The 18,773-nt window shown below is 43.3% G+C and overlaps 1 protein-coding gene across 5 annotated transcripts in view; it reads left to right on the forward strand.

The window, feature by feature from the left end:
• ACOT11 (acyl-CoA thioesterase 11) overlaps nt 1-18,773 on the forward strand; it is a 506,836-nt gene that overhangs the window by 156,412 nt on the left and 331,651 nt on the right. For 2 of the 5 annotated variants that reach the window (XM_044085489.1, XM_044085491.1), the window contains one exon: nt 2,657-2,707. The exons of the other annotated variants lie outside the window; for them this stretch is intronic. In XM_044085489.1, the coding sequence (XP_043941424.1) occupies nt 2,657-2,707 (51 nt within the window). The remainder of the gene's footprint in view (nt 1-2,656; nt 2,708-18,773) is intronic. 5 annotated transcript variants of the gene reach the window in all.

Genomic DNA, 18,773 nt, shown 5'->3' on the forward strand with positions numbered 1-18,773 from the left:
TGCCTTTGTAGATGAGTCTTTTAATGCTGGTAGGTGTGTCAGTTGTACAGGCAACATTATGGAGGGGCATGACCACTGCAATGTGCTACTCCTCAGGGACAAGCCCATTCACTAAACTAGAGTTAAACCGTGTGTGTGTGTGTCTCTGCAAGGTGATATTTAACACTATAATGAAACAACCAGGTTTATTGTCAGGTCCCAATGAGAAGTATTTTTTTTCTTTGTTAGCACTTTCAGTATCTTAAGATAATCTTTGGAGTAAGGAATTCTGAAGTTTTAGATTCAAATGCTAGCCAAAGTTCATAGGCTGCTTTAGTGGACTCGATAATGTCTTTCAGTTTTTTTTTTTTTTTTTTTTTTTTTAATGATTTTGATATTATCCTTGAAAAGAGGAGGGCTTGATCTACTAAATAATTCAATGAGTTTCTTCTTTTGTTGTAAAGTTTATTTATGGAGGTGGTCTACCAGGTTTTTTTTTTTTTTTAAATTTTCCTGATAGTTGTCTCTGATAAGGACTGCTAGCTCTATGCATTTTTTTAAATTGGTGTAGAATTCCTTAGTGAAGCCTACTGCTGTCACGGTCAAGGGAGGTGCAATCATAAGTGAATTTTAATGTTTGGTTAAAGAGTAGGTTGAGGTTGGCATGTTTGCAATTCTTGAATTCAGTGGGTTTGCTGTAGAAGCTTTCAGAAGTTTAAGAGAGAAGGACACAAGTTTGGGGAAGATCATTTTGAAGACTAAGGAATCTTACTTTGTCATTAGGGGACATCAAAGGTGTTCTGTAACAATTGAGTGATTCATTCTATTTGAAGTGATGTGTAGTGTAGTGAGTTCAGTTTGCGAGTCCCTGGCTATCTACCTGGAGGTAATATGTTCCTTGATAACTATGGAAACCTCTAATTGTAGAGTCAGTGGTGAGAAGCAATGGAAGGGAGTCTGAGATTAAACTTTCAAATTAGTTATAAACTGGAATATTAAACTGTAAAAGAGAAGAGATCCTTCTATCTTGCTTACTTCTTGTAGTCAACTGCAACTGCAGATAACACAGGAGGCTTGTAATCCATTCCCACCATAACTTAAATGAAAGAAAAAGGCTTTGCCAGTACTTTTTGTTACCTTTTAGGGACAGCACTTAGAGGACAAAGGAGGAGTAGTAGTGGTGGAGGTGGTAGTGGTAGTAGTGGTAACAGATTGTAAGCCATGCTGTTGCTTAAAAGGAGCTTCAGTGCTCCAAGAGAATATAAGGACATTTTGTTTGTTTTTTTCCCATTTTTTTCCCTTTCTTTTAGCAGCATGTTCCTCTTAAAATAATTGTATTGTCCCTTTAGCACATCTGAAGTGGTGTGTCAGAATTTTAAAAGTTTAGTACTATGCTGACATTGACTGAGATGTGTAGGATCTGTAATGTCCAGCAGGGAAGAGGAAGGCTGATGAATAACAATGTCATTTTGAAATGATATCTGTTTAGGGCTTGAAGTTGACGCAATCCATTGTAATAACTGGATAAAAAAACTCTACAAGAACTCAAGATTGTTGAGTACAGTTTAAGATAATCAGCTGGAGGAGTATAGCATTATCCAAGGTTCTGATAGGCCATTAGCCCTTGGAAAATGTCTTGTATACTAAATTCACCCAAATGGGTGAAAGATTTCATTTTTTCTTGCTGTTCTTCAGACAACTTAGTAGATTTCTTCAGAACCAAAATCTAATCACATTTGGGATGTGGAATTTGTAAGCTGAGGTATTTAAAGATTTCTTCCCAGTCAGAACATCCATCAGATTTGACTAAAATCTGAACATTTGTATTACAGACATCTGCTGACAGGACCATCTGATTATCAGTTATTTCCTTTACCAAGGAGTCCAAAAGTCAAGAGTTGGGCTTCCTTTGATACTACAGAAATTAAAGACTTGGTCTTCTGATCCTTACTGCTTTAAGTATCTTCTCCCAGCCTTGTGCTGTTAAAGCTTGGGATTCAATTTATTTGTACACTTATCAGTGGGTTCTCTCTGTTAGATGTAGTAGCTGTGTCTTTACTGTATCAGCTGTTTTACAAAGAGATCCTCCTTTGGTGTGTTCTGAATACCTTCACTCTGTCCTGTGTGTGGATGGCCCCATCAAATAGTGTACTGAAAATTGGACAAGTTTGTACTATTATGTTGTATATACTTGTTTGACAGTTGCTAACAGTGTGGGTCATTGTATAATCTTGATTTGCAGGAAGTGTTCTTGGTCAGTGGTTGGGGAGCAAACTGGGAAGCTCAGGGGGTATGAAGGCTTGCCTTACCTAGTCTGGTGTATGGCATCATTGTATGTGCTAGTGTAAGCTGCCCAGGCACGTTGACCCCAGGAGCTTCTGAAAAAGTACTGAACTGGTGTGGAGAGAGGATGATCTCTGTTATAGACCAGTCGGGGTGGAGCCTGTCATAGATCGATTGCTAAGGTGAGCCTGTCCTAGATCGATTGCTAAGGTAAGGGCATTGATCACCAAACATTTTAGAGGAAAGAAAGCATCTTTCACCTCTGTTTTTAAGAAGTAGGATGTATTGAAACATCTGAGGTTATTTGCAAATCATAATTACACCACTGAAGTTAGAAAGTATGATATACTTTTATCAACTCTGTTGTATCTAATTTCCTTTTTTCCTGCGTTAGACATCTGCAGGTAAAACCTGCTTGGCACCAACATGACAAGGATACTGTCTGGTATAGTATTTGAAATTTACAGAAATGCTGGTAGTGGTAGCATACCTTTCAACCTTTCTGCACTTGTACAACTAGCGCTGGCCCTTAGTATTATGGAAAAAGCTACTGAACTGCCTGGAGACATGCTCAGAACTATGTCTCGAGTGGTACTTCCTTATTTTGAGTGCTGTACTGTCTGTTGCACAGCAGTGATCAGTGTGAGTCTGTGTTTTAGAATTCCATTGCACAAGTGTGGAGTAGAAGCTTTTTCACATGTCACTAAAGAGCCAAACAGTAACAGGAGGGTTGCTCCTTTAAGTGCAGAAGGTTGAGGGCCTTATTAGGTGACTGTGGTGCTGCAGAGGATTTGAAACAAATTGATGGCAAAATATAGTGAGAATAATTGTCATTCTTTTTTATTCTGCAACTAATAGCATACAAATCAATAACAAACATTGTCTGTGATACATCATTGTCAGGATTTGGGCAGGATCCATCCAGGATGCAGTTTGTGCAGGCATTACATCAGAGAAGCTGTGCTTGCTGCAGGATATTTATAATCTAATCTGAATTTCACCAGGTTGTTTCTGATACTTAGGTCTGCCAAGTGTACAGTGCTCCTCTCTCCTCTGACTCTGTTTCTGGATTCCTTTAAGGATCATGTCTCTTAATTACGTATGTAGCTTTGAGACATTTGTTTACAGTAATTATGCTTCACATCTACAGTTCTTTTCTTTTATCTTTAGTACCAAGAATCTACTAGATATATCTGATATGAAATCTGTGGAATGCTTGGTATTACTAGTAGTTAGAACCTCTTAACATATTGTAATACTACTAACACTCAGTATCCCAGCTTTCACTGGCCCTATTTTGTTATGCTTTTCAGGAAGCTATGATGTCATAGTGGGATATACTGTTTTGCAGTAGGTTCATGAATATGCAGGGACATTTGAATATAATAACTTGGATAAGGCCGGCAGTCCATGTGGATTAAAATTTGCTACAGTGACTAGAGTTGCAGTTGATTTATTTTTGTGTTTACTTTGTTTAGCAGTGTAGGTATTGTCCCGGGTCCATGTCATTAAGTGCTAGGGAATTCCACTTAACATCCTGCTGACTTTGTCTTGTACTCTTTGTACAGTACTTCTAAAGCTGAGTATGCTAGTGAGAGATGAACAGTGTCCATTTAGTTGTGCTGTTTTAATGCTGGTCTGCCTACCTGTTCCATTATTAAGCGTGACACCTTCAGGCATCTTGGTTTAATTAATACTGTTGACACAGATCAGGATTATTTACTTTCATGAGTGTGTGTGTTGGTGGATTAATTTAGCATAACTGGGGTGGTGGCATATGTAGTGATAATCACGGAGCAGGTTTTTTTTTTGCCTTGAAAGAAACAGTGCTGCAAGTCTGAAGGTGCTCTGTTTTCTGCAATATGCTGTCTGTATTAGACAAGTTAGAATATTTTAGCTGATGTATTGGTGTGTTGGGATATTTTATGTGTTGTAGATTATAAACTGTTCTTCAGATTTTTTTTTCAAAACTGACATTAGGTGATTGAACACATTTTGCTCTTGACTGGTGGACTGCCTTCTTGCATAGTACAAATAATTTGATACTGCATTTGTTGTCCCTGTTTCAAATTAGCTTGGTGCCTGACACAGCAATGCATTAGCTGCCATGGTTTGTTCTTGCCTTTCACTTTTACTTGTACCTGTATAGCTGGACTGAGCATACCCTGTGTGAGAAGTGGGAGAATAGCATCTGATTAGCGGAGGCTCCCATCTATGTAATGTAACAGAACCTGAAAAAAAGCATAGTTGTTAAGAACACCTTAGTGAAAGGAAGTAAGCTCTATGTGCTGTCATTCACTTTAATCCTAATCTTAAACTATGTGTTGGCATTTAATCATTTTATTACTTGCCTGCTTTGAATGTATCATTGAATTAATTCACTTGCGTTAATTTAATCAGTTTCTTTGCTTGTAAAGTTCATGTCACAGACACTGAGCAATGGATACATTTTTGTACTCCATTGTATCATTATAAGTAAAGTCAGTATATTTTGCCTATCAATGTGGCATTTACTTCTGTTCATTGTTATGGAATTTAAAGGTTTAGATAATTTATTATGTTTAGTGCATGCTTTAGATTTGTGTGTTTTATAATTTTTACTAAAAGATGATGTTATGTTGTCCTGTCTCACCTTCATTCTTACAATGATGGGTTCGGCCGAATGCAAAGCTGAAAGACTCAAACTTGGCTCGTGGCAAGTAGGTATCCCATAATGCAGTGGTGTAACTTCCCAGATCTCTTTTGCTGCTTTACAAGGTTGGATGCGCTCTTCTTGGCCGTGACTAAGTTATAGAAAATTTTTTGTACTTATTACCTTATTAGAACCTTTAATCTCTTTCTATATTATAGTGGATGTTTTTTCTTGTATTGTAGTTACATAGTTAGCTTTCAAACTAATATATCTAAATTGTTATAGCTATTATTCCCTTTGGTGCTGCCTTTGGCCTTCATTTTGTAGGTGTTACTGTATCCCTTTTAGTGATTGTTGTGTCTTGTCGTATAGCTTAAAAGTAGCTCGTTTAAGTTAGAGAGCTCTTCGCCCGTTTTAGTTCGAGGGCTTGTAGTTTTCTGGGAAATAGGGCCGTTTTAGTTAGAGGCCCTATTTTCTTCCCTTGTTTATCTGTCTCCTCATTGTTTTCCTGTAGTTAGCTACATATTAGTACTTTTAGTAAATAGATTTTCTTGTTGTTATATTGTGGTCTTTTGTCATTATCATGTGCAAAGACCCAAAGGAGAAGGGAACATAAGCCTTGGGCTTCAAAAAATGCCAGAAGTGTTCACAAAAAATATCCATCACTGACAGTCATGTCATATGTGTGTATTGCCTTGGAGCTATTCATTTACAAGAGGATTGTACATTCTGTCATTCCTTCAGTGCCAGGGTTTTACAAGAAAGGAGAAACAAATTGATCCTTAAGGGTCTCTCAAAGCCAACTTTTGAGGAAGCTATCCACAGTTCTTCCTCTTCTTCTCCTCCTTCTTCAAAAAAGGACAAACCTCAAAAGAGACCATCACCTGCTGCATCGGCTCATTCGGAGCCTCCAGTCAAGTTACCTAAAATTTCAAAGGCTACTACCTCCTCGGTTCCACAGTCCTCAGAGCCATTGGAGGTTGTCTTAATTGACGAGCCTGGTTCTTCGGGTTCAAAGTCTTCGGAGCCGTAAGATACCTCTTCTCAGAGCCGGTCTATGGAGATTTCACCGGTTTCTCCTACACTGAGATCTCCCATTTTGCACAGGTCTCGTTCTCTGTCCCTATCCTCCAGGTCTACCAGGAGCTTATCTGACGACGTGGAATTGGGTGGTGCTCAGACTCTTGAAGTCGCCAGTACTAACCAAATTATTTTCTGCTCCGACCCATTTGGTTCCGGAGCCTACTATACCAATTGTACCCATTGTTGTTCCTCCTCCAAGCCAAGCTGGACCTTCGGAGCCAGAGTGCTTGGTACCACTTACTGTGGATCCGTCGATTCCAAGACCCCCTTCGGTGATCATGGAGCTGACTTCTTCTCCGACACTCTTGGTGCCGTCCGGAGAGTCTGGGAGCTGGGTTCCCTGGTCAGCTCCAAGAGGGATTCTTGGCCCCGATCTTCGGTGCTGAGCCTACCTCTTGGAGCATCGGCCCGGGTTAGCTCGGCTCCCACATCGGCCTTGGGTCCGATCTCACTGCGTCGTGTGGCTTCCTCTGTCTCTTCAGAGTCGAGAGAGTCTTCAGAGCCGGTGGGATTCACCTTTGAGCTGATAAGGAGTTTGCTGTCTGCCCCTACAGCTCCACATAAGGATACCAGCACTCGTCCCCCTAAGGCACCAGCTACTGTCTCAGCACCACCCATTCCACAGGACAGCAGAGATCCAGAGTCTCAGGAGCCCCCATTGGGTGAACCCCTCTCTTCTGAGGCTTCCCCAGAATACCCTTCTGAGGAGCCAGTTCGGAAGAGAACTTCCAAGAGGAAGCACGTAGACTCTCCAGATGAGTCTGTTACTTCAGACACTGACCTCAAGGAGTCAGAAGGATCCCCACGGTCATCCTCTGATATCTCATTCACAGATATTCTAGAGAGCCTGAAGCAGAGAGGTGGCTGGCAGGCCTCCGCCCCTTCTGATGAGGAGTCAGTGTACCTGAAGGCTTTTTGGATCTCAACCTTCAGCCTCCTGGGTGTCTCCGCCTTTCGACGAGCTAATGGACTTGGTTAGTCAAAAGGCATGGGAGCCATCTGACACAATGGAACCAGTCACTTGGGGGCCAAATAAATTATTATCAGCTCCTTCCAGAAAGGATTTCCTCACTAAGGGGTACCTGTAAATGCTGTGGTGGTGGCAGCAGCCACCAAGAAGGAACTTTCAGAGACATCCTCATCTGTTCATCCTCCGAATAAAGACTCTCGAACAATGGACAAATACGGGAAGTGTGTCTTTTCATCGGCGACCTTTACTCTTTGATTGCTGAACTACCTCACTCATTTCACAAGGCTACAGAGAGATCTCCTGAAAGAAATAGGAGATATTCTTCAAGGTACATTGGGCTGCGGGGGTGAATGAGAAGGTCTCCTCCCAGCTATCCACCTTAAATTCCATCGTCAACTCCTCCACGAGGCTGATCTCCTACATAGCTGATGGAGTGAGCAGGGCAGCGAGTTCCGGAGTTTCCCTTAGAAGACACTCCTGGATGAGCTTGTGCAATTTTGCGGAGCCCTTTAAGTCTTCTTTTACTAACGCCCCTTTTGACGGTTCCTCACTCTTTGGACCCAAAGTAAAAGACACTCTCACCCGATGCGAGCAGGAAGGAAAAACTCTCTCTGCCGTTGGACTACGTTTTTCCATACCTTCAAGACCTTGTCCTAAAGGTCAGAAGAGTGGGAAAATGTGGTTCAGAAGATCCCAGAGAGTTTTCTAGGATGCACAGGATGATTCCTTCCCCAGGGGCAAAGGGGGAGGCAACAACGGTGGATGCCGCCCTAGAGGCAGAGGGGGCCCGCAGAACCAGGGCGAACATGATTCCTTTTGCGGACGCCCCTATCAGCACTCCTGAAAGGAGGCCTGCTCTGCTCTGGAGGCAGTCGGGGGATGTTTATCTATGTACCCAGAAGCCTGGCAAACTATCACAAGAGACAAGTGGGTACTAAGAATAATATCCAGAGGATATTCCATTCCCTTTTCCTATCCTGTCCCACAGACCAGAACAATCCCAGATGTTCCACCCAATCTAAGGGAGCAAGCAACTATAGAGATTCAAAAGTTGCTGCATAAAACAGTCATCCAAGAAGTCCCCACAAACCAAATAGGATTCAGAACTTACTCAATATTCTTTTTGGTGCCAAAAAGAACAAGGGACTGGAGACCCATATTAGACCTAAGCAAATTAAACGAATGTGTCAAGAAGTCAACCGAATGGTGACACTATACTTCTCTTTTTAGGGAAAGATGATTGGATGTGCTTGATAGACCTTCAGGATGCTTACTACCAGATAAAAATGGACAGGACATCGAGAAGGTACTTACACTTCCAGCTGGGAGCCAGTCATTATCAGTTCCGAGCTCTAGTCTCACTACAGCCCCCAGAGTGTTCACCAAATGCATGGCAGTAGTTACGGCTCACCTGAGGCGTCTAGGATTCCGAGTGTTTCCCTATCTAGACGACTGGCTCCTGTCTGCCACCACCAAGCATCTACTCCAACAAGCCGGGAATCTGACTTTGGACATTTGCACTCAGTTGGGTATTACAGTCACCTTTCAAAAATCTGCCTTGTTGCCCTGTTAACATGTTACATTTATAGGCGCAGATCTGGACACCACTTCTGTGATAGCATGTCTTCTAGCAGACAGAGTTTCAGCACTCAGACAGCATCTACTTTATCTTCTTCCTAAGACCAAGGTGAAAGCAAAGATAGTTCTAAGATTATTAGGGACAATGGCTTCCACAATAACACTGGTTCCTCTTGCCAGAATGCACATGAGGATCCTTCAGTGGCTGTTGTTCTTCCAATGGTCTCTTCAAGAGCTTCCTATGTCTCACCTGATCAGGATAACGGAATCATGCAAAAATGATTTAAGATGGTGGATACACTCCAGCCATGTGACCATAGGGAGACCCTTTGTTCCACAACAACCCTTAGCTACGGTGACCACGGACGCTTCCCAGATAGGGTGGGGGGCATTATCTGGAGAGAAAAGTCCAAGGTATATGGCAAGAACATGAGGCTCACTTGCATATAAATGTTCTAGAGATGAGAGCAGTGCTTCTTGCATTGCAAGCACTTCACGACTTTCCCTCTAGGGACAATTGTGATACAGTCAGACAATATGTCTGTGGTTTGGTACATAAACAAGCAGGGGGGAACCAGATCTTACCCTCTTTATCACGAGATCCTCTGAGTTTCTCAATGGGCGGTTTCTTCCCAGCGCTTTCTAATAACAACACACATTCCGGGGAAGTCCAATGTGATAGCAGACAAGTTGAGCAGGGCAATTTTAATGCCTCATGAGTAGTCTCTCAATCAGAATGTAGCGGAAAGGATTTTCCGAACATGGGGTCTGCCTTGCTGCAATCTTTTTGCCACTCCCATGAATGCCAAGTGCAGCAACTACTTTACCCTAATCCCCCCCCGGGGAAGACACCGTGAGACACACTTGCTCAAGATTGGCTCTTGGGATTTCTGTATGCCTTTCCTCCATTTCCTCTCATACCCAGAATCATTCAGAAAGCACTGTCCTTGGGAAGCAGGATGATTCTCATTGCTCCTTACTGGCCTCGTCAAGTTTGGTTCCCCTTCCTTTGGCCTCATCTTCAGGAGAAGCCTTGGACTCTGGACCCAGTTCCAGACCTTCTGACACATATGTCAGGTGTGCTTCATCCCTCTGTCCACACCCTCAAATTGACAGCTTGGCTGCTCCACTTCCCAGTCTAGTCAGGCTTCAGAATTTCACTCCAACAGTTAAACATATCTTGATGTCCTCTCATAAAGCTTCCACCAGAAAACTGTATTCTAGCAAATGGAAAAGGTTTTCCCTCTGAGCTCAAAACAGGAACAACATTGACCCCTTTTCTGCACCCATTCACTCTATTTTGGAATTCTTGGCAGAACTCTTCCAACAGGGTTCAGCTGTAGCAACCATCAGAGTACAACTTGCTGCAATCTCAAATTTCCACATTGGTGATTCTACCTCGAACTTAATGTCACACAGGCTGTATAGAGCTTTCTTGAAAGGTGCCTCTTTATTAAGATCTCCCTTTAAGGAACCCCTTCCTCCTTGGAATTTAAATTTTGTTTATCTCACCTAACGTTACCACCTTTTGAACCCTCCTCATCTTCAGACCTCAAGTTCCTTTCCTGGAAGACCATTTTCTGGTTGCTGTAACATCTGCTAGAAGAGTATCAGAGTTGCAAGCCCTATCAATCAAACTGCCATATTTGATATTTCATAAGGATAGGGTATCCTTGTGAAATAATCCATCCTTTTTACCTAAAGTCTGTTCTTCAACTAACATAAATCAATCTGTTGCGCTTCCAGTGTTTTTTCCTAATCACAGCAACAAGGCAGAATATAAACTACATCAGCTGGATGTGCACAGACAACTCAGATTCTATTTGCATAAGACAAAAGATTTTAGAAAAATCTGACCAGTTGTTAGTATCCTTTTCAGACGCAAAAAAGAGTAGCTCAGTTTCAAAAACTACTCTTTTCAACTGGCTCTCAAACTGCATTACATTCATCTATACCTCAGATAACAGAGATTTACCGTTTAAGGTTAAGGCTCATTCCTCTAGAGCACTGGCTACGTCTTCTGCCTTTCAGGCCAGAATTCCTATTTGTGCTGCAGCTACCTGGGCTACTCCCCATACATTTATCATGCATTACAAAATGGATTTGGCCTCCAGGGACAGGGCCTCCTTTGGTTCCACGGTGCTTAAAGGTGTACTGTCGTGAGACACCCAGGAAAAGGTGCTAGGTACACTGTCCCATCATTGTAAGAAAGAAGGCGAGATAGGACAACATAACATAAAGGAGTTATGTACTCACCATAATGTGCCGTGTTTGTTGTCCATCTCGCCGTTCATTCTTACTAACCCTCCCTCCTTCCCCCTTCCAAGACTCCTTGTGGACCTGGTGGATGTTTTACTACCTTCAGGAGTTCTTTGAGTCAGTTTATTTCTCCTTCCATTGGGGATAGCATATATTTGTACGTATATGTATTTGGCTCTTTACAATTCATTTAGTAGTAGCAGCAAACAAGATCTGGGGAGTTACACCACTGCATTATGGGATACCTACTTGCCACGAGCCAAGTTTGAGTCTTTCAGCTATGTATTCGGCCGAGCCGGAGCAGAGGATCGGCTCCGAACCCATCATTGTAAGAATGAATGGCGAGATGGACAACAAACATGGAATGTTATGGTGAGTACATAACTTTTTTTTTTCTCATCTTGGTGAACTTTTATCTTGCATATCTTTATTTTCATAACATTTTCTAATGTGCTGTTTTTGTTGTTTCTATGGAACTCACAAGTTTGCAACTGCCATTTAACTCACTGGTTGTGGTGAAAACTTCTGCCTGGAGACTGTGGGTTATGCTTATTCTTGGATATTACATGGAGTGGAGAAGTAAAAGTATATTTTATGTTATGTTTTGAGAAAGAAAAGCACGCATAAAGACTATCAGTCTGCATTAATTCAAAATTTATGTACAACACTGGTACTTAAAGTAAATTGTATTAACTGATAAGAGAATTACCCACCCTTCATAAAATATTTTTCACAATACTGAGTGTGTTTATTTTTATTATTTTATTAATACGGTTGTTTAAAATCAGTTAGTATCGCAACAGTTCTTTAAAAAGTTTTCCCAAGTTTTAGAATATGTAACTTGGCAAACTAATTTATAGCCTGCAGCTGTAAATAAGCAGAACTGACACATCAGTATGGTTTTATTATCCATAATCACTCATTTGTTATACTGAATTTGGAAGCTTAGCTAGTTATAGAAGTTGTCACTCAGTGAACTGTTTTTCTCATGCATTGTGGTTGAAGATGGTGGAGAGTGGAGTTTGAAAAGGACAGAGAACACCAGACTGCTTGCTTTGCAAGTGATGTTGTGGTGAATGCTGTATTAAAAGGAGAGTATAATGGTAGAGTGGGCGAAGAGGTGTGGTCTGTGTCCCATTACCTGTAGAACATAGGTTGTCCTGTCCATCCATCTCGACTGATTGGGTTATCCATCTCGAGAAGGATTTTATTCTGAAACATTTTCTTCAGAGCTTCACCAACACTCAAGCCCTCCCTCTTCCATACTGCTATACAAGGAATTCTCCTCAGATCTCATTTTGCCACTGTTCTGGAGTTAGAACATGATTGCCAGCACTCAGCAACTTTTTCTTGCAGATAAGTGATTTTCTTCTGTTACTTTTACTCTTTCATGTTTCCCTCTGGAGAGTTTTCTACTCACAATTTTTTTTGTAATAATTCCAAATATGTTCTAGTCCTTATTCACTCCCTCATCTTGTTATACCTAAACCCGTTTTATCTTCTGGACTTTGTCCGTGAGTACACTTTTCTTCCGACTTTAAAAATGCCAGAAATGTCAGCATAAACTACGACCTCAGGAAACACACTTATAGTGTGTTGTCTGAGTGTGGAACACATGGACTAGGAATATGACATTTGTGCTTCCTTTGATCAGAGGACACTTTTTGATAGAAAGAATATGTTAATTATTAAGGGTCTTTTCCCTTCCACAGTGAGAGATTCAACCTTACCTTCTGCCTTTTCCTGTCAGCAACCTATAGGAGTTGAGAAACAGAGTTCTAAACGTTTATACTGAGATACAGATAAGGAAAAACTAAAAAAGCCCAACCAGTGCTCGAGCAGTCTCTTCAGAGCCTATTGTCCCTAAATCCTTGATGATGTCTCCTGCTGTTGTGACAACTTTGTCTCTGACAGCCCCAAGATGTTCAACCTCTGTGTTGACAGACTTTGAGCCCATCTTCATTCCTGATCATTCTCCAGAGAGGGTGCTTTCTCCTGAAAGGAGATCCTCTGAGAGGGAGCTGACTTCAGACCTTCTTCTGTAGTACCCATTAAGTCATTCAGGTCCTGCAGGATTCTCATTAAATTTGATTGGGATCAGATGATAAGAACCTCTGGAAATGCTCTGATATACATTACTTCTCCCTCCCCGGAGGCAGACAGAACTGGCCCTTCCACTTCCCTTACTTTTGCTCCTTCAGCAGTGCTTGTCTCTGTTCTATTTGCGTCAGAGCCTTTCATTTGACAACTCTGGCAGTTTTGGATCAGACAACTTATCCATCCTACTCTACTCTACTTCAAAATCTTCAGACTAGAGTGCATCTTAGAGATGGGTGGTTGATATTGAGGCCTTGGATCCAGTTATGGAGCTGACTTGATCGAGTTCATATCTGTCTTCAAGTGCTTTGGCCCTTCACTCTTCAGCACTTGTCTTTGTCTTGGAGATGATCATTGCCTTCACACCAGGAATGCATTCTCTCAAGCCAGCTTTGGCTTGGAGGATGCACTGTCATATACTGTTGGTGCAAAAGATGATTTTTGATGCTGTTGAGATTATTTTGACTCCCAAATTGGCTAGGTGATAAGTACACTTACCATAAATGTAGATGTTTGAGTGTATTCACTGTTACAGTCATCACACTTGGGTTATCTGCCTGCAGGTAGACCTCAGTCGGCCCAAATACCAGAGACTTAATATTTCTTCGTCAGTTGCTGTCGCTCCAGGACTGATGTCGGGTCATCAGAGGTATAAAAACAGGCAGCTGATGCCATTACATCAGTCTTTCTTTGCCAAAGAGCCTGAAACAGAAACAGTTCGCACAAGTGCCAGTCGGCCGCTACCTGAGTTTTCAGTTCTGAATTGAATTGTCCTGAAGTCTTCTAAAGCTAAGTACCCCGTTGGGGGATCCTTTTTGTTGCTCTAACTGATGTCAGAAAAAGTTAACAATTGTCTCGCCTGTGGAAAGCAAATACCATACCGAGATTTCCATTCTTACTGCATCACCTGTTTAGGCCCAGACCACAATGTACCTCTCTGTTGGTTTTGTGCTTTGTTCAATGCACGAGCTATTCGTTGTCAAGCCCTTATTATTGCTAAATACTTTCTCTCTCTGTCTCCATATTCTGAAATGGCTTCGGTAAGCCATCCGACTACCAATCTTCTGAAAAAAATGTAACGGTAAAGGCAGAGACAGACCGCACAGGTCCAGAACTGCCGACGATGCTTCCGTTAAGCTAGTCTCCAGTTCGCCGGTACTCAGTGATGCGCTTTTGCAGCCCCTGATGCCCTCTTTGATGTATTCACAGGCCTCTTCCGAGACCTGTTCGGAGTCCGGTATGCCACGAGACTGTTCTTCGACTATGGAACCTGCGGCTGTCTCTACCTTGGATGGGTCCGGAGTCGCTGTGCAGGCACTGGCTTCGGAGGAAGTTCTCCGCACTACCAATATTTGACACAAACCGACGAATTCTTCACGTCTTCAGTTCTGTCTAAAACTACTGAGTTTCTAAGGCCAAGAGTATGAGCTATGCTTAAAAAACCGATGACCCAAACTCAAGCACTTGCTTCCTTGCCACAACATCAAATCCTTAAAATGGCAGAAGACATGATTATGGGAAGCCAGCCTTCCCCTGCTAAGAGAAAAAGAGACCTGTCCCCAGCAGCTTTAACAGACCAAGAGTCCGACGACTCTGAGGTTTCTGAATATGAAGACATGCCTATATCTGCTTATGAGGATTCAGATGCAGAGGAATCCATTCCCTCTGCTTCCCCGCCAGAGGATTTCTCTTTTGGTGAAACCTTACATACTTTAAGAGAGCATTTCCACTGGGAATGCCAAGACTATCCTCAGTTCAAAAAGAGACTCAGAGAATTTCTAGAATTGCCACAACATAGACCTTTAGCAGTACCTCCAGTTCTGGATGTTGTGGATGATGTTTTTATGGAATCCAGTCTAACTCCTGATACTTTACCCCCTGCTCCAAGGAAACCAGACAGGTACTAACAGAGTCCCTGACTCTCTCTCAAATTTCTTTTCAAAACTCCTATTGCTGACCCAGAGGTCATTTCCTAGGGGCCTAAAGGTATTAAAGCAACTACAGCTAAGAATCCCACCCCTTCGGACAGGGATTCCGAGGCTTTAGACAGATGGAGTAAAAAAGTATGCACCTCTGCAACTCTCGCCATTAGGGCATTGAACTGCCAGTTTCACATGCTGAAATACCAGCAACATATCATGGAACTTATTAAGCAAAAATTAGCTACCTTTACAGATTGTGCAGAAAATAAAGAATTACAAGAGCTTATGCATTCTGCAAACCAAGTCAGCAAGCATACTTTTCAATGTGTCTTTGACGCCCTAGAAGCATCTTGCAGGACAGCAGTCACTGTTTCTGTACTGAGAAGGCATGCTTGGCTTAAGGAGCAGACCTTGCCAGACCATGTCAGAACAAAATTACTAGACACTTCTTTGAACAAGGACAATCTGTTTGGCACCAAAGCAGAAGAGGTTCTAAAAAAGATGGAAGAAAAAGTTAAATCTGTGCAGACAGTCAAAGATTTCTTGCAATTGCAGCCTCCTAGCCCCTTGAAACATTGACCCTTTCCAGCCCCTTCAAGGCCATCTCAAACTAGACCCAGGGGAAACAGACCCCCCCCCAGACTACAGTCTCAGGGTATGCAGAGATCTAAGCAATGGAGCACCTCCACTTCAAAAACAGGGAGTTCTAAGCCACCCCCTTACGGAAAGAATTCACAATGACTTCTCATCTCCACACCTCACCTCTGCCTAACTGCTCGTGCCCCTAGGAGGAAAACTTTCCCATCATGCAGAAAACTGGACCTCCATCAACAAAGACCGATGGGTCTTCAACATTGTATCCTAGGGGTACAAATTTTACTTCCACTCACTGTCAACTCCAAAAGGATTCCCAGACCTTCCTCCAAATCAGTGGGCAGAGGCACTAAACCAAGTTCAATCCCTGCTCTCCATAAGGGCAATACAACCTGTTCCTGCAGAACAGATAGGTCGAGGGTTCTATTCCAGACTCTTCCTGGTACCCAGAAAAGAGGGCACTTGGCAACCAATCTTAGATCTTTCTATACTAAACACCTTCTTGGTGGTACCAAAATTCAAAATGCTTACCCTTCAGCAAATTCTTCCGGTGCTGTCCATAGATGCCTGGTTATCCTCCCTAGACCTAAAAGAAGCCTATCTGCACATCACTATCAGGGACTCATGCAGGAAATACCTACATTTCAGGGCAGGATCTAAGCATTATCAGTTCCTCTGCACTTGCCTTTGGCTTATCCACTGCTCTGAGTATTCACAAAATGCCTGGCTCCAGTCATTGCCTATTGCAGACAAAGAAAAATTCACATTTACCTGTACTTGGATGATTGTCTGATTCAGGCAGACAGTCAGGAGCAGCTGTTGCAGCACCTGACATTTGTAAAGCACCTTCTAACCTCCCTCGCGTACACTATCAATGATAAGAAATCAAAACTAGTCCCCAGTCAAAAGATTCTATTCTTGTGATCAAGCTGGGACACAGCATCCCAGGTGGCATTCCTTACTCCAGAAAAACAAGCCTGTCTGACTACTTCACTCAAATGGCCACCAGAACCCAGCTATCCGCAAGGAAAATCCTGCAGACCCTAAGGTTCATGATCTCTTGCATCCTACTAATTCCATATGCCAGACTGCATATGAGGAAACTTCAGTGGTACTTAAAAAGTCTTTGGTGCCAACATTCTTAGGACCTGGAAACCGTCATACCTATAATACCTTGTCTAAGGCCAGAGTTTCTTTCGTGGGCAGCAGCATGCAACCATAACAAGGGACTTCCCTTTACTCAACCCCATGCCGCCCAGACCCTAACCACAGACACATCAGACTATGCCTGGGGGGCACACCTGGATGACAAGTGCATTCAGGGCCACTGGAGCCAGAGTCAAATTCATCTGCACATCAACCAAAAAGAGATGCTAGCTATTCACCACACTCTGACAGCTGACAGGTCCCTACTCTCATCAGGACCTCTGCTGACAGCACCACAGTTATGTGGTACATCAACAAGCAGGGCAGAATCCACTCTTACCCACTCTGCAGGCTAGCCATGACTCTGTGGAACACGGCCTTGGACATGCATATTCATCTGCAAGCTCAATTCCTGCCAGGCAAGCAAAACTCTCTGGCAGACGACTTAAGCAGAAATCTCTTAGACCCATACGAGTGGCAATTAGACCCCAGAACCTTCAGCCTTCTAATCCAGAAATGGGGGACCCCAGAGGTGGACCTCTTTGCCTACCCCTGCAATCACCAGCTCAACAAATTCTGCACCAGGACACCTTCACAGCAGGGCCTGGAAAGTGGATGCCCTATCCTTCCAGTGGGAAAACCTCTCAATTTATTCATTCCCCCCTCTGCCTCTTCTCCCAAGAACGTTACTCAAGAGAAGACAGGACTGACCAAGGACAATCCTGATTGCCCCGGACTGGCCATGCTAGCACTGGTACCCACTACTGCGCAGCCTGTCACCGGTGCCACCCTAGCACCTACCCCAGATCCCAACCTTCCTCACTCAGCAGAGGGGGCAGAACTTGCATCCACAACTGCAAACCATGAATCTTGCAGCCTAGCTTATTCCTTGAATTCTCCCCAGCGACCAGCCAAAGCAAACCGGTGCTGGCCATCATTCTTGAAGCCAGAAGACCCAGTACAAGGAGATCCTATGCTGATAAGTGGAAAAGGTATTGTTCCTGTTTTCAGTCTAAAGGAGAGGACACAGCACTGCCCTCCTTACCCCTAATCCTGGATTACCTAGCAGATCTACTCCACAGAGGCCTATCCTTCTCCTCCATTAAGATCCATGCCTCTGCCATCTCGGCTCAGTACAACGCTGAGCCACCTCTCTTCTCTCACCCTCTCATCAAACAGTTCCTGAGAGGGGCAAGCAACTTAAGGCCACCAAGGAGAGCACCCACCCCTGCTTGGGGCCTTAACTTTGTACTGGAAAAGCTCACGGTACCCCCCTTTGAGCCTGCAGCGTCAGCAGAGTTAAAATTCCTCTCTTGGAAAACAACCTTGCTTCTGGCCATCACGTCAGCTAGAAGAGTGTCTGAGCTACAAGCACGTATGGCTGTGGAACCCTTCATTATTTTCCATGCTGACAGGGTTTCTCTCAGAACTAACTCTTCCTTTATGCCTAACGTGGTGTCCAGTGTGGCTCTCAACCAATCTATCCATTCTTCTTCCCTAATCCTCAAAAGAAAAGGGAAAGGATCCTGCACACCGTGGACATGCACAGAAACTCAGATTCTACCTTGATAAGCCTAAGCCAGTCAAGAAAACTGACCAGTTACTAGTCATCTTTGCACCAGGAGCAGAGGGCAAGGCCATTTCAGAACAAACAATTTCCAAATGGATAGTACACTGTATCCATTTCTGCTACAAGCACCATGGGAAACCAACCCCTCAGGGGCTCAGAACACATTCCACTAGGGCAACTTCTACTTCTACAGCATTCCCCAGGGGAGTCCCTACCAGGGACATTCTGGAAGCTGCTACCTGGAGTTCTGTACACACCTTCACCAAGCATTACCACCTGCCTATCTTTTCCAAATCCAGGGCGGGTTTTGCAACAGCACTCCTGCAGGGCATACTAGCCAGCCCCAGCTCTTCTTGACTGCCTCCACCCTTTCTTCAGCTTTAGGAATCAACCCAAGTGTGATGACTGCAACAGTGAAACACGAAGAACATAGTACAGTTGTGTACACTTATCATAAATGTAGATGTTCGAGTATATTCACTGTTGCAGTCCTGGATGTCCTTCAAGGATGCATCTGCAGTCCTTACAAATGGGTTGTCCTGGCCTCAGGCAGCCCTTCGGTCGGCCGGATTCCAAAGTCTGGGTCTGGCCTCTGCTGATGTCGCACTTCACCCGACGTCATAGCTGCAGTTCAGCGGGTATAAAGGCATCAGCCGATGC

Source organism: Protopterus annectens, chromosome 10.part0 (genome assembly GCF_019279795.1).
Source record: "Protopterus annectens isolate FY-2018-M chromosome 10.part0, PAN1.0, whole genome shotgun sequence".
Taxonomy (NCBI): Eukaryota; Metazoa; Chordata; order Ceratodontiformes; family Protopteridae; genus Protopterus; species Protopterus annectens.